Source organism: Sturnira hondurensis, unplaced genomic scaffold (assembly GCF_014824575.4).
Source record: "Sturnira hondurensis isolate 20B ecotype Veracruz unplaced genomic scaffold, ASM1482457v3 Scaffold0022566, whole genome shotgun sequence".
In the NCBI taxonomy this organism is placed as follows: domain Eukaryota; kingdom Metazoa; phylum Chordata; class Mammalia; order Chiroptera; family Phyllostomidae; genus Sturnira; species Sturnira hondurensis.
In genome coordinates, this window is record NW_028095197.1 from 1,929,777 (window position 1) to 1,946,885 (window position 17,109).

Genomic DNA, 17,109 nt, shown 5'->3' on the forward strand with positions numbered 1-17,109 from the left:
CCCCACCCCACCTCAGTTCATGTCCATGAGTCATACATATAAGTTCTTTGGCTTCTCCATTTCCCATATGATTCTTAACCTCCCCCTGTCTTTTTTCTACCTACCATTTATGCTTCTTACTCCCAATACCCTTTTCCACATTCTCCCCCCACCCCCTCCCCACTGATAACTCTCCATGTGACCTCTATTTCTGTGAATCTGTTCCTTTGCTAATTGTTTGCTTAGTTTATTTTTGTTTAGGTTCAGTTGTTGATAGTTTGTCATTTTACTGTTTGTATTTTTTATCTTCTTTTTCTTAGACAAATCCCTTAACATTTCATGTAATAAGGGCTTGGTGATGATGAACTCCTTTAATATGACCTTATCTGAGAAGCACATTATCTGCCCTTCCATTCTAAATGAAAGCTTTGCTGGATAGAGCAATCTTGGATGTAGGTCCTTGCCTTTCATGACTTGGAATACTTCTTTCCAGTCCCTTCTTGCCTGTAAGGTCTCTTTTGAGAAATCAGCTGACAGTCTGATGGGAAGTCCTTTGTAGGTGACTATCCCGTTATCTCTTGCTGCTTCTAGGATTCTCTCCTTCATTTTAATCTTGGGTAATGTAATTACTATGTGCCTTGGTGTGTGCTTCTTTGGGTCTAACTTCTTTAGGACTCTCTGAACTTCCTGGACTTCCTGGAAGTGTATTTCCTTTGCCAGATTGGGGAGGTTCTCCTTCATTATCTTTTCAAATAAGATTTCAATTTCTTCGTCTTCCTCTTTTTCTGGCACCCCTATGATTGTTCTGAAGGTTCCTAAGCCTCTCCTCCTTTTTTTGAATTCTTATTTCTTCATTCTATTCTGGTTGAATGTTTCTTTCTTCCTTCTGGTCCAAACCATTGATTTGAGTCCTGGTTTCCTTCCCTTCACTGTTGGTTGCCTTTATTTCACTTTTCATAGCCTTCGCTTTTTCCTCTATTTGGCAACCATACTCGACCATTTCTGTGAGCATCCTGATTCCCAGTGTTTTGGACTGTGCTTCTGATAGGGTGGCTATCTCTTCATCACTTAGTTGTATTTTTTCTGGAGCTTTGATGTGTTATTTCATTTGGGCCATATTTTTTGTCTCTGTGTGCCTGTTACATAAGGGGCGGAGCCTTAGGTATTTGCCAGGGCAGGCTATTGTGGTACTGTATGTGGAAGAGGGTTCAGAGATATAGGAGTTATATTTGATGTTTCCTTAATACATATTAACAGTAAAAAAAGTTTACTAAACTTAATTTTGTCTATTTAGATTTTCTCATTTATTAATGACTTTCTCTATGTCTTTTTAATTTCCTTTGTATAACCTTATATTAAAAATTTATGCATATTTTTTCTATCATGAATGAAAAATTTTTGTAGAAGTTTCAGGGTTAAGTGGCAGTAAGTAAACACAATCAGGAATGCAACTGATTAATTGGAATTTTCATACATCAACTTACAGGGGGAAAATGAGGAAGAGTTGTCAAGGAACACGTATGAAGGACCCATGGATAAAGCCAAAGTGGGGGTAGGACTGAGAGTGGGAGGTGGAGGTGGTTGGGGCAGGGGAGAGTGGTGAGGGGAAAATGGAGACAACTGTACTTAAACAACAATAAAAAAGTAGAATCTTAAGCAAACATTATTCTTATTTTCCTGCTTCCTGTAGTCTAATAAGTTATAAGAATTGAAATTTCAAGATTTCTCTTACATGAATAATTATAAATGTATATAATACCTAAGGTACTATAAGACTGACTTGTAATAAAAATTTACCAGCAACAATTCGGTTTCCATCACTCTGGGAAACCTTTTTATTTTGTTCAGTTACAGTTTTGTTTCAAGATACAGTTAATCACATATCTTGAAAAATTATATTCAAATATCTTTTAAGATTAACTTTTAATTCTAAAACCACAAAAATTACTTACTTTCACCTTCCTGAAGCATTTTCAATAACTGTGCATTTCTTGCCTTCACTTCTTTATATTTTGCCTAATAGTCAAAGAAAAAAGATTTAACTTTGTCAAGTAAATTATATGATTTACTATCAATTTATGAATCTATGAGTTCTCAGCTTTCCCAAAGACTTAAGTCACTTCTGAAAGAAACAAGATGAGGAAAAGTATATTGAGAACTGTCTATTACTTAAATTAAATCCCTGGTATGATAATAGAGATTAGTATTATAGGTGACTGAAAAATAAAAGAGAAGAATAAAAATGGACAAAACAATGATATTAAATTTTCCTGAAGCTTTTTTCTTTTCTTCATCAAATAAAACCCTTAGCATTTTAAAATAATGTAATTAAAACAAAAAGAAAAATGATTCATAGCTCTATACCATGAGTACTCAGTATTACACTACAATTTTCTGTATCTGCTTCATATCTGCCACTGTCTACTATGTGACTGTTAACTGCTGGAAATGCACCTAGTGTGACTGAGAAAATACATTTTTTATTTTATTTAACTTTAAATTTTGTTACACAAAAAGAGTGGTTACTAAATTATACAGCACAGCCATGTGTTCTCAGTTAAGATTAAATTTACTAACATATTATTTTAATAACTATTCTGAAAGTTATTTTTTGCTGATATGAATTACTAATTTACTAAAATATCCTTTAATTATTTTTATTTTTTCTCCAATTGTTTAGCTTCTTCTCAGACTACATAAATGACATGATTACACATTTATGAACAAGAGAAAGTGTTTCCACATTAACCTCCATATTCCAAAGAATTTTTACTCTAAACTACATTTATTCAATGCTCTGAATTACTTATAAATACTTAATGCATTAGAAAAAACAATACAATTAATACATTATAGAAAAATAAGAAATCAGAGAAACAGATCAGTGTAAAAAACTTGTCATTTCTTCTTTCATCATGCACAATGATGTATGTACAGAGGTTACCAGATTCAAAGTCTTTCTTGTAAAACAAATTTAATGTATTTTAAAGTCGAGTACAATAAAGATGGATTTTACTAAATACTCTGCTCAGTAAATTGCTGATACACTGAACAGAAGCAAACACAATAATAAATAAAAGGGAGTAGGATTCCTGAGCATCTTAAAAACAAATAAAAAAGGTAAGTCAGATGGGAACATAAAAATATGAAGAGAAACCTTATACAGTCAACTATAGCTATCTTCACTATGAATAAAGAAATCTATCCATTGTGACTATGTAACTGTATCTTATGATATTCTAACTAGCCTTTTGTTCAAAGTCCAGATCAGTATACATGGAGTCATCTCTTAGAGCAGCCTTAGTGTCTGAAATCAGCACTTAAAGTAAAAATTGTAAATGAGCAATACTACCCATGAAAATTCTTTCAATTGTCCATTAAAATAACATTTAATATACACAATTATAAGTAGTAAATTATCGATAAAAACAAATTTATAAAATGCTAGTACCATGCGATTTATAATAAGTAGCACAAATGAAATACACAGTGCCCTTACTGGTATTTTTAATTTCATGAAAGAGAGTGATTAAAGTTAAGTTAAATACACCTATGCTCTGACTCCACTGTGCCCTACTGTATCCTAAACGCCTATGCTGAATCCATAGCTATTTCATACTCAACATGTCCAAAATGAGATCTTTTATTTCCACCACCTAAACTAGTTCAAAACGTACTCTTGCTCTTATACTCAATACTTGTTAATTGTTTTACCAGACTATGTTCACTCCAGGCCCTCAGCTATGGGCATTACCATTGCACAAAGCAATTTTCGTGTCACTTCCCTTCTAGATTCCGACCCTAGTTAACATCTCCAATTTCATGTTCTACAATAGGGATGTCAAACTCATTTTACTGGGGGCCACATCAGCCTCACGGTTGCCTTCGAAGGGCTGAATGTAATTTCGACTCCTTAATAGTTAAGGAGGAGTTACATTTATACAGTCCTAAAATTGTTTCAGCCCTTTGAAGGCAACCGTGAGGCTGATGTGACCCCCAGTGAAAATTAGTTTGACCCCCCTGTTCTACAACTTCCCATTTCTGTAAATGTCAGCAACAGTGTATTTCCTACCATTTCCATGCCTTTGTATGCACTATTCTCTCAACTTGGAAACCCCACCTTTTCTGTAATATCCTTACCAATTTTTAATAGCAAAAACTAATTAATTCCTGTTTCTGTGCTCTGGGGCATTCAGTCAAATCTCAGTTTATAAAGTCTATGCTGCAATTATTTGTATGTTTATCTTTCCCATTAGACTATCTTGCTAACTCATCGTTGTATTCTCTGGTCTGAGACATGGTATGTGCTCAACAAAAGCAAAGAAATATATAAACAACAAAGAAAAAACTAAGGGAAAGGGGTGAGAATTAAGGAAGAAATACAATGAAAAGACTCATTAGGGAAGAATTTGATTTGTCTTTTTTTCTGTATTACATATGCACAACCGAGAAAGATACTTGAGATGAATAAATAGGCTTTTTTTAAAGCCTAAGGAAGGAAGGAAGAGAGTAATAGATAGGTTTATAGTTAACATAACTTGTATAATTAACAAGTGTTAGGGAACATGTGGAGAAACTGGAACCCTTGTGCATTGCTAATGGGAAGGTAAAATGGTATAGCTGTTAATGGAAAAGTTTGGTGATTCCTCAAAAACTTAAATATAGAATTACCACAAGACCCAGCAATTCCACTCTTAGTTATATAACCAAAGGAATTAAAAGCAGGGACTCAGATACTTATACACCAATGTTCATAGCAGCACTATTCACAATAACCAAAAGGTGAAAACAATACAAATGTCCATCAGTAGATGAATAAACAAGGTGTGGTATATACATACAATGGCATATTATTCAGTCATAAAAAAGAATGAAATTCTAACACATGCTAAAACAAGAATGAACCTTGAAAACATTATGCTAAGTGAAATATGCCAGACACAAAAGAACAAGTACTGTATGATTCCACTTATATGAAGTACCCAGGATAAGTAAAATCACAGACTAGAGATTACCAGAAGGTGCAGGGAATAAGAAATAAGGAGCGGTTTAATGGGTTCAAGAGTCTGTTTGGAAGAATGAAAAGTTTTGAAAAAAGACAATGTTCATGGCTATACAACATTATAAAGGTGCTTAATGCTATTGATTCACACATTTAAAATAGTTAAAATGGCAAAATTCAATGTTATATATATTTTACCATATAGTAAATCACATTATTATTCCAATTTTATATCATTAATTAATTCAAAAACTTAAACAGAAGAAGCATTATTTCTATCATTCAAACATTAAACATATTTACATATAAGAAAAACAGAAACTGTACAGATTACTGGTTTACAAACCTCCCATTGAGTGATCACATTTTTCAGTTTCTGGATTTCAACATCTTTCCTTTCAAGTTCCAACTTTAGTCTTTCAATCCTGCCATCTTTCAGAACTACTTCCTGAAGTGAGAAAAATACTGTTTTAGAACTAAGATAACCTGCTAATTCTGGTTTACAGTTTTTCTTTGTGAAAAGTTTAAGAGAAAAAAATGTCAATTTTCTTGATTTTAGTTCATATTCTAGAGCAACCTTAAACTGTTGACTATTTTCTACTTTTATTCAATGATATAATTATGTACAAATATTCATGCAAATAAGACATTTATGATTAATCTCAAACTACAAACATACCCTAGAACAGGGGTATCAAACTTATTTTCACCATGGGCCATATCAGCCTCATGGCTTCCTTCAAAGGGTTGAATATAATTTTAGGACTGTATAAATGTCAGTACTCCTTAACTAGGGGCAAAGGAGCTCTACATTCAGCCCTTTGAAGGCAACCGCAGGGCTGATGTAGCCCCAGGTGAAAATGAGTTTGACAGAATAATATCAGGGCTCTAGAATAATATCAGGGCTTTGAAATGATATGTTTATGAATAAGCATATTAAAAGTGCTCTGTGACAAGTTTAGTCTATCTTTAAGGCCCCCTAAAATTGAAAACATATGAGAAAAAACACAAAATAATAAAAAACAAAAATAACTTTTCTCTATTATCAGCAATTAGCAGGTAGAAGATACAACTAGAAAAATCATTTTCTCCCAATAGCAATAAAAAACATCCCAAAGAATAAAATTCAGAAATTTTGAGGATCCATAAAGAGAAGTATAAAATACTGAAAAAGACACAGAACAAAAATGTTTGTAAATAGAAATACTAAATATTAGTAAATATATTACTTTGTAAAGTCAATACAGTTTCAATGGAAATTCCAATAGGATTTTGTACTTTGGAACTTAGCAAGATAGTTCAAACTTCATATGGTAGAATACAGGATGGAAATAAAATTAATACAATGAAGAGAAACTTGTCTAATAAATGTATTAGGAAATAAAATTAATACAATGAAGATAAATTTGCCTAATAAATTGTATCTGCCTAATAAATGTATGGCAAAAGTAACTAAAATAGCATGATCATGGCATCCAGGTTGACAGCAATGTCATAGAACAGAAAGTTTGGAGAACTCAAGAGTCAAAAAATTTTAGTTTGAGGTAATAGTTAATAAGCCTAGTAATTAATGCATGTAAAAAAACTATTGTTTGAAGAACTGCAGGTATGGCCCACCCTGACTCCAGGAGAGCACAAGCGATTAACCTTTGTGCTCCAGAAGAGACCATAAGCAATCAAGGTGGTATCTGAGTCCCTTGTGTCCCAGGGAGAGACAGTCTGCCTTGCAAAATACAGATAAAGAAAATCTCCCAGGACACAGGACACAGATAAAGAAAATCACTGGTTGGGGGATGAAAGGATGTTAGGGAAATTGCCATACTGCAGCTTTTGCCTGATTAACTCCCTTTCTTGAATTCCAAATTCCTTACCTACAATTTTTTCCCTTGAGTTCCAAAATCCCTTAGCTACAGTTTTGCCCCCTTATAAAAAAGGGTGGCTTGAAAGGAAACATAAGATGACCTGTTAGGGTACAAACCCACCATCTTCTAAGATTGCTGGCCATCTAAATAAAGCGCCCATGAAGATGCAATCCCTGTCTCTGCTTATTGGGTCTGGTAGGTGACAGGCAGCAGAAATGCCAGCTTTCCAGTTTCCAGCCCAGAAAGAGGTTTAACACATAAGAATTTATTGTAATATAAATATAGTATTTTAAAGAAACGAAAAAGGCTGAATAATGGTAGGTTACAGGACAAGTGGCTAACTGGGAAAAAATCAAGTTAAATTCCTCCATCGTGCACCTGATACCAAAATAAACAAATTGAAATACAAAAAATCAACCCAAAGTCATACTTATGATAATTGTATAAATTGGTTCTATTCATCTAGTAAGTGGAAACATTAAATTATTCTAAAAATATACAGTGAGCACCTCACTGCTGCTGAGTTCTGGATATACAATGGGGAACAGGACTGAAAACGTTATTGCCCTGGTAGGACTCATCTAGTGCAGGAGACAGATGTAACAAAAAAAATGCTGCAATTAGAAACTGAGGTTTTCAAGCTATGAAAAAGCATAGTGATAAAAAGGGAATAATTATGGATTATTCAGGTAAAGGCCTAATCTTAGAGGACCTTGTAGACCGTAAGAATGGTCTGCATTTAGAAGCGGTGAAGGATTTTGAACAGAACTGTTAAGATTTATGTTAGGGATATGTTTTTCAAGGATGACTTTGGTTGATGTGTGAAAATGGTTTAGAGTGGGGTAAGAGAGGTGGAAAGACCCCTTTAACTGCTAGTACAACTCCAGGTCAGAGAAGATTATACCTTTGATTAGGGTGGAAGCAGTTCGGATGGAAAGAAGTGTATCATGTAAAATTTATTTGGAAATGCAATCAAGAATACCTGATGAGAGGCTGAATGTGGCAGGTGAGAAAGATGGACACTTCAAGTTTCTAGTTTAAGGAATAAGGTGGGTGGACCAAATATATACATGCTAGGTGAATGGAGTAGTATGTATATACATGAAGAACATATATATGCATGACCCATGGATTTGGACAACGGTGAGGGGATTAACTGTAGGAATGGAGGGTGGGATGGGTGGTGAGGGGCAAAGAGGAAAAAACTGGGACCACTGTAATAACATATCAATGAAATATTTAGCCCTGACTGGTGTGGCTCAGTGGACTGCCAGCCTGTGAACCAAAAAGTCGCTGGTTCAATTCCCACTCAGAGCTATGCTTGGGCTTCGGGCCAGGTCTCCAGCTATGAGTGTGGGAGAGGCAATTAATCAACGTTGTCTCTCACACATTAATGTTTCTCCCCGCTCTTTCTCCCTCCCTTCTCCTTTATCTAAAAATAAATAAAATATTTTAAAAAACAAATATTTAAAAGAAGGGAAAAAAAGAATATATATACTATTAGGTCCAGGAATCTCATTTCTAGGAATTTATCTTAGAAGTGAGGGGAAGAGTATCTATTAACATTCATGGAGATTTATTACAACAAAAATGGACATCAGTTTAAATGCCTAACCACAGGATAATATAAACTATAAATTATATCAACATGATTCCAAAATTGTAATGCTACATGCCAAGAAAAAATGCTAAGACAACATAAAACTTTAATAACTCTCTTAGGATGGGATATTATGGAAGATTTTCACTTCATTTAAAAATTCACCAAATCTATAATCACTTAATAATAATATAAAGCACTATTTAATTTTCAAAAATGAAACCACATAGTATTAAAACAGTATCTATATGAACATAAATATCTATCATTGAGTACGAAAGCCCTCTGCACATGATACCAAAGAGAGAAAACTAAAAGGAGAGACTTAACTTGATGAAAAATCTCCCAAAATACTATAATAAAATCAAAAGATAAATGAAAATCTGGAAATATTTAAGTCACAGACAATATAATAGGCATATGAGCAAGAAACATAAAAAAGTACATAACTTCAATAGTAAGCAAGAAATGTTATATCAAACTGATACATTAAAATATTTTTTCTTAGTGTGGGTAAATGAAAACAATTTAATTATTAAAAACTCAATTATTTAATGTTCAAGAATTACTTAATGACCTGAAATGCTTACCATCTTCATTTAACTAAAAAGTGGTCCATATAAGAGTCTCTACATCACTGAGCGGGCAGGGTATATATATCCACAGAAAAGTAGAACCACAACAAAATTTACAGAGAAACAATTTCATAACTTATAAAGATACACTGTGACATTTTTTGTTTTTATAAATTCTGGTAACAGTCTACTAAACTGATTTCAAAACCTGTTAAGTTAGTTGAGACTCCCAGTTTGAAAAGTACAGCCTAAGGACTTGAAAAGTCAGGTCAAGGACACTATAAGTCCTCACTTGAGGTCATGGACAGGTTCTGCAACTTTGAGCGAAATGACACATAACAAAACCATTTTTATCATGAGCAAGAGTTAAGTTCCTATGGCATCATATCAATATTCACATAAAATAACACTGAATTTACATTATTCAAGAACATGCTATGGTTGATTCAACAGACAATGAAGTTTACGGATATGGAAAAGAAGATAGATTTGAAAAATATTTCAAAGATTAAAATTTCCCAAGCCATGAAAAATGAAATTTAGAGTCTGGATATATAGATAAAATGATAAAACCAAAAACAGAAATGACAAAAGTCTAGCCAAACAGCTGGTTTGGAGAGTAGTAGATGATAAAGCCTGAGTTTCAACACAATGAGTACAAGGTATCACTTGAATAAAAAGGTGAAATATGTCATAAGGGCAATTAATAAAACAGAAACCCGAAGGCCATAAAGGCAAATGAGATGTGGAATGGATGATCTACCCGGTGCTAGTGAAATTGTGGAGAAATCAACCTGCTGAAAAAAAGACAATGTTAAAATACATCAAGAGCAACACAGATGTTTATGTCCTTTGACTCAATCACTGTTTTAAAGAATTTTCTCCAAGGAAATAACTCATCAAAAAACGAAATACATGAAGATATTCAGTGAGTATCAGGTGACCAATTCTGAACAACTTAAATGTCTGAGAATAGGGTATGGACCAAGCAAATTACAGCATGTTGGTCTGACAGAATATAATGAATGCTTTACAAAAGGACTATGAAACTATATTCCTTACTGTTACACTTGTTTTAAAATACCTATATATGTGGCATTTTTCCAAAAAGGAGCAGTCAAAAACGAAACCAAATGTTGTGTTAAGAATGACCAAATTAGGGTTAAGTTATTTTTCACCTCTAAAAGTTCCTGCCATGTTAATAAATGTACAGTAAAAAAGTACTTTAACCTTGACAAAAAGAAGAGCACTCTTTCTCTGAGAAAAGTATACAATGGGGAGTAGAAGGACGTAAAAAGAGAAATAGAGTATTTTTATAATGTTCTCAATCTTTTTTTTCCAATTACACTTAATGACATGAGATCTTAAATTTTTTAGTTATGAAAAATTTCACATATGTAGATATGTGAATTATACAGGTACAGTGAAAAGAAAAATAATGCAATACACAGCTAGGTTTTTGAACACCTAAAACAGTATGAAGGGTCCTGAAAAACAGAGTTCCCATATGACCCAGCAACCTTTCTTCTGGGTATCTACCCGAAACATTTGAAAACATTTATTTGTGAAGATATATGCACACCTACATTCATTGCAGCATCACTCATAGTGGCTAAAACATGGAAACAACTGATGTGTCCTTCAACCGATGATTGGATAAAGAAGATATGCTACACACATATACAATCAAATACTACTCAGCCATAAGATGAAATACCGCCACTTGTGAAAATATGGATGGATCTTGAGAATATCATGCTAAGCAAAATAAGACAGAAAAAGTCAAGAATCATATGACTTCACTCTACATGAAATGTAAAACTGAAAGCAGCAAATGAACATACAAAAACAAAAACAAAAACTGACAGGCATAGACAAACAGGACAGTGGTTACCAGAGAAAAGGTGGGTAGGAAGTATAATAGTAAAGAGTAAAGAGGGTGAAATATATAGTAACGAAAGTAGGACTTTGGATGGTGGCCACACAATACAATATTACAGAAGATGTATCATGGAATTGTACAGTTAAAACCTATATAAACTTATTAACCAAAGTTACCCCAATACATTTAATGAAAAAAAGAATCTGAATATTACCAATACTTTGGCATCTCCCATGTACCTCCTCCCCACAGTCATAACCCCAACCCCTCCCCCGTAAAGATATCTACTGCTATGAATTTTATGTTTGTCATTCTCCTCCTGTTAGTCTTTTCCTACACATGTGTATTCCCTAAAATATATATTAAATTTTCTACTTTTTGAAATTTATATAAATGGCATCAAACTATTATTTGGTGACTTTTTAAAATTAAACATTATATTTTTGAGCCCTGGTTGGTATGGCTCAGTGGATTGAGCATAGGCCTGCGATCCAAAGGGTCACTGGTTCAATTCCCAGTCAGGACAATGCCTGGGTTGCAGGACACGTGAGAGGCAACCACACATTGATGTTTCTCTCCCTCTCTCTCTCCCCCTTCCTCTCTCTCTAAAAATAAATAAATAAAATTTTTAATAAAACATTGTTTTTGATATTCATTCATATTGCTAAGTATAGCTGTCATTCATTTTTTTAATTGATTTTATTATAAACAGCTGAGTTTTCAACATTCTTCTTGAACATGTCTCCGGGGTTTAATCTAGGGTAGAATTTCTAGAATTTACAGTCTGCCCATCATCTTCAACTTTAAAAGTTAATACTAAATTGTTTTCCAAAATAGTTATAACAATTTACACTACCATTGGTATGTTGTTGTTGTTTTAACCCATAACATTACTGAGTATTATCTAATTCCTATCTCAAGTTCTTCATTTAGATTTTCATAGACACTGCAGTAGAAATTAGTACTATTATACATAATTTTGTTCTCTACTCAACCTTCAAAAGTTCTGCTGCATAGAATTCCATTGAGTATATGCAGCAGAAAGAAAGAAGAAGCTCCTATCCTTTGCAACAGCATGGATGGAAATGGAAAACATTATGCTGAGTGAAATAAGCCAGGTGTTGAAAGACAAATACCCTATGATCTCACCTTTAACAGGAAGCTAAACAACAAAACAAATAAGCAAGCAAAATAAAAACAAAGACACTGAAATAAAGAACAGGATGACAGTGTCCAGAGAAGAGAGGGGAGGGAATTTCAGGGGGAAAAGGGGAGGGATTTAGAGGAACTAGTATAAAGGACACATGGACAACAACAAAGGGGGGTGGAAATGGGAGGGAGGTGGGGAGCATGGGGGGTGGGCTGGGATGGGAGTAAAAGACAGAAAACTGTACTTGAAAAATAATTAAATTTAAAAAAAGGTTAGTCTAAAAAAAAGTTCTTTATTATTTACTAACTAAATCATAACTCAGGACTTTAAATCTTCCATAACATTTTCTAACCTACCTTACCAAACTTACCTGATACTACATTCCTCTATAATCCTCTCTTCTAATTAAATTGGTTTATACCTCACTGCCTCAATACTTTTACTCATGACATTTCAGTTTTTTCTCCTTCACCTCTGCATGTCCAAATTCTACTGTCTTGTAAATAATAATGCAAAAGCTATTTTCCTCTAAGAAAGTCATCTCTGATCTCCATTCATGTGAATTACTATCATGCTTTATCCTTTTTTTGGACTTACCATTTTCTACCTTGTACAAAAATAATTATCTATTACATGTGTGCTGTGTATACAACATGCTCTTCTAAACACTTTAAATCATAATTGCTAATTTTTCTAATAGTACATGAAAGGCAGATAATTCCTTCCCAATGTGATACAGCTGATAAACTACAGCTCAGAAGCTATATTTTGTGTTACTAGGTTTGTTTGATTTCAAAGACTTCTGCCTTTCTACCATATTGTAATGTCCCATGGTTTTACTATATCATTAATATTACTTAATCATCTAACTAAACATACATACCCAATTTTGTTCTACAAACAGTTTGAAATATTTGTTGAAATATACTAATATCATTCTTTCTATCCAAAAACTACCTGATAGCTTAAAAAGTAACAAGATATGGACCACAAAGGGGAAAATCATGGTCAATGTAAAAGAAAGCAAATATGCTAACCATAAATGTTAAATTAATATGGCTGCCTAAACTGTACATAAACTTTGATAGTTGAAGCAAGACAGGAAAACATTACATTTAATTCAATGCAAGAAAAGAAGCAGCTCACACATACCGCAGGACAGACAAGGATTATCCACTAAGCTGAAAATAGATTTTCATGTGGAATTATGTATTATTTATTAACCAATGTTACTGCTGCATTGGGATAAATTTATTAAGGGTATGACTTCTCATGTCCTATAAAACAGTACAGCAGGTGTTCAATTTGTTGAATGACTGAATTTATCAGTCTTAAGAAACAGAGACAACATCCATTGAAGAGAGCGACAAGATGGGAAATGGGCTTTTAGAATTTGGAATAGCCAACGTAGGAATTTGTCAAAGTCAGAAAAAGATGAATCAAAAAGAAGGTTAAGTAGAAATAAGGATATGTAAAAGTTAACAATGATTTTCAGAACAAAACATGAACACTGTTTTTCAGCAATACCTGGCAGCCCAGGCATTAATGCTGCATACTGGCAAGCATGGAATAAAAGAAAATCAAGGAAGTAAGGGGAAAACATTCACACATAAGGTAAAAAACAGATGCATAGTTTAAGAGAAAGCAAATAGGAGACTAGAAGTTGTGGTAAAAACATAGACTTAGAGGTCTCTCTATATAATATCTTGTTTTTAAACAATATTTTTAAAATGTGAATACCATTCTTACAGTTTGTGGGACTTAGAAAAACAGACTGCTAACCAGATTTGACTTGCGGGCCACCGTCTGCAACCCCTAGCCACAGGATAAAATTCTAATTTATTTCCACATAAAAAAAACTTTTACATTATCTAAATGCAATCTGTTTCCCTGGTTGTATTATCTCACACACTTAACTCTACGCTTCTTAGATGCAGTATTTTTCAGTTTCCTGAATATTCAGTCTAAGGCCTTTCATAACTCTGGGACTTTGTTCTTGCAGTTATCTTAGGCTTTCTCCATTCTTTATATACCTTTCACAATTCACCCAAGTGATTTATTACCTTTTCCATTCAAAAATCTATTTATTGTTCATATCTCTCTTAAAACCTTCATCAGGCTAAATGATATTTTTTTATAGGTCTACTTTCTCCAATACCCACTACTACTCTTGAGTTTAAGGAAAGGACAGTCCCCACCATCTTAGTATTCCTACTCACGTAAACTGGAGCCTAACAGTACTTCCTTGCATATAGCACATGCTCAATAGTTAGTTACTCCTCAATGAATGAAGTACTTCACTTGACACTTTTTAATATAAATATCTATGACTAAGACAAATCCTAAAGCTGTAACTTAATAGAATCATAATTTGATTCCACTGCTTATTTTTTTAAAATGAAAAAATGTATTTTAATTTTATTGTGATTTTAAGAGAATCTTCTATTTTACATGCCTGGTAGTGTTCATGAGCTGCACAATTATCTGTTCCATTATATTCTGAAAGCTTTTCTCTTCTTTTTTCTCTAATAAGAATTTTATGAACATCATCTTCCAGTCTACTGAAGAATCCTCCATCATGTGATAAAGTGTGAGAAGAACTCAATTCCTGTCAAAAATGAATTATGATTTACTATCATTCAACACAAAAGTGTATGTATTTAATAAACCTAGTCAGCCACTAAAAGGAAAAGAAAATGGATAACTGAGAGACAATCAACCATACAATTCTTCTCTATTTCAAGATAAACAGTAGTGACACATTTTGAAATGTTTTCATCTTCAAATTTTTGTTAGGTGTTGCTTGATTCAAAAAATCTTTTTTATCCATATATCATACAATCCACCCATATAATATGCACAATTCAATGGTTTTAAATGTGCTCAGAGTTATGCAACCATAACCACAATCAATTAAAAATAATTTTAATCCTCCTGAGATGTTTTATTGATTTTAGAGAGAAAGTGAAAAACACACACAGAGACACACACAGAGAGAGAGAGAGACATCGAGGTGAAAGAGAAACGTTGAACAGATGCCTCCCATACGTGCCCTGTCTGGGAATCAAACCCACAACCTTTGGTATATAGGAGGACACTCCAACAGAGCCACCCAGCCAGGGACCACAATCAATTTTGTAATAGTTTCATCACCCCAAAAAGAAACCCTGAATCTATTGGCAGTTGTTGCCCATTCCTCCTAATACAGCACCCCCCGCTCAGTTGTCCCCTTGGTAAGACCAGTCTACTTTCTGTCTTTATAGACTTGCCGATTCTAGACAGCCAATGCAAGTGTGATCGTATAATATGTGGTCTTTTGTGACTGGCTTCTTTCACTTAGCAAAATGTTTTCAAGCTGCATCTATATTATAGCACGTATCACTACTTCATTCCTTATTGCCAGATAATATCCCATTAATGGATATACCACATTTTACTTCTCCATCCATTGGTTGATAGACATTTAGGTTGTTTGCATTTTTGGCTATTATGAATAATGCTATTATATAAATATTTGTGCACAAGTTTTTGTATGAATATGTTTTCAATTTTCTTAGGTATATGTCTTGAAATAGAATTGCTGAGACATATGGCAACTCTATGTTTAACCTTTTGAGGAATTTCCAGACAGTTTTTCAAAGCAGCCACACCATTTAATAATCCCAACAGTGTATGAGAATTCTAATTTCTTTGCATTCTCACCAATACTTGTTATTATCAGTCTTTTTTTATTATAGCTACTGGAATAGGTGTAAGAGGGATTCCACTGTGGTTTTGAGTTGACTTTCTGATGTATCATTTCATGTGCTTATTGGACATTTATGTATCTTTTTGGAAATATGTCCATTCAGATCTCTTGCCCATTTTTTAATTGTGTTGTTTTTTATTTTTGAGCTCTAGGAGTTCTTTATATAATCAAGACACAAGTCTCTTATCTAATATATAATTAGCAAATATATTTTCCCATTCTGTTGGTAGTATTTTCACATTCTTGATGGTGTCCTTTGTACATAGAGTTTTTATTTTGACGAAGTCCAATTTTTCCAAGAAACCACCATATAAGTCAAGGTTACAAAGACTCTATATTTTCTTCTGCAAGCTTTATAGTTTTAGCTCTTACATTTAGGTCTGTAATCAATTTTCAGTTATTTTTTTCTGCATGGTGTGAGGAAGGGGTCCAAATTCATTTTTTTACATATGGATATACAGCATCATCTGTTGAGATGATTATTCTTTCTTCACTGAATTCTTTTGGCATCCCTGTTCAAAATCACTTGAACATAAATGTAAAGGTTTCTTTTCTAGACTCTTAATTCTATTAACCTTTATGATTACAATTATGCCATACCACACTGGTTTGATTACTGTTGCTTCTTATTGCTCAATCTTTTCTAACACATTTTTTAAATTTAATTATTGTTCAAGTACAGTTTTCTGTCTTTTACTCCCACCCCAGCCCACCCCTAATACATTTAAAAATAATTTTATATAAATCATATACATCTATGATAGATAAAATTTATCACAACCTACTCAATTACGTAAAATTACAAAATTTACATATTCTCCAAGAAAAGTACCACTGCTTCTCTCCAACTTCCTGCTTTGAAGTCAAAGACTGAAGTAAATGTTACTTTAGCTTTCAATAGTTTTACCTGTGTCCTCCATTCTTGAGTTATAATACTCTTAATTTTACTCATCTTAATTAGTGAGCCAATGACCCAACAGTTCAATAACTGTTCATCCTTTTCTATTCACATTATGTGAAAGTGTTTTTTAAAAAAGTTTTTATATTAGTGCTATTAATACATACACAAATTACATTAAAAATTTTGTACAGAACTTCATATTTTGCAAAGAACTTACACAAACATGACTTCATTTGAATCTCATCAATACTATGAGAGGTTGATAGAAGAATGATTTCCCCACAAAGTAATCATGGCCTCAGCAAAGTTAAATAACTTGCCCATGAGTCACTCTATTGCTAAGTGGTATAGATATAACTCTAAGTCTACTGCTTCAAAAAATATTTCCAGTATACTATGGCAAGATTTCA

The 17,109-nt window shown here is 33.3% G+C and overlaps 1 protein-coding gene across 7 annotated transcripts in view; it reads right to left on the bottom strand.

The window, feature by feature from the left end:
• Positions 1-17,109, bottom strand: part of GKAP1 (G kinase anchoring protein 1) — a 75,936-nt gene that overhangs the window by 5,294 nt on the left and 53,533 nt on the right. For 5 of the 7 annotated variants that reach the window (XM_037035806.1, XM_037035805.1, XM_037035804.1 and 2 more), the window contains 3 exons: positions 14,506-14,658; positions 5,328-5,429; positions 1,932-1,995 (listed from right to left, as the gene is read on the bottom strand). In XM_037035806.1, coding sequence (XP_036891701.1) covers positions 1,932-1,995; positions 5,328-5,429; positions 14,506-14,658 — 319 coding nt within the window. The remainder of the gene's footprint in view (positions 1-1,931; positions 1,996-5,327; positions 5,430-14,505; positions 14,659-17,109) is intronic. The other 2 variants (XM_037035808.1, XM_037035807.1) reach the window with 1 other exon arrangement.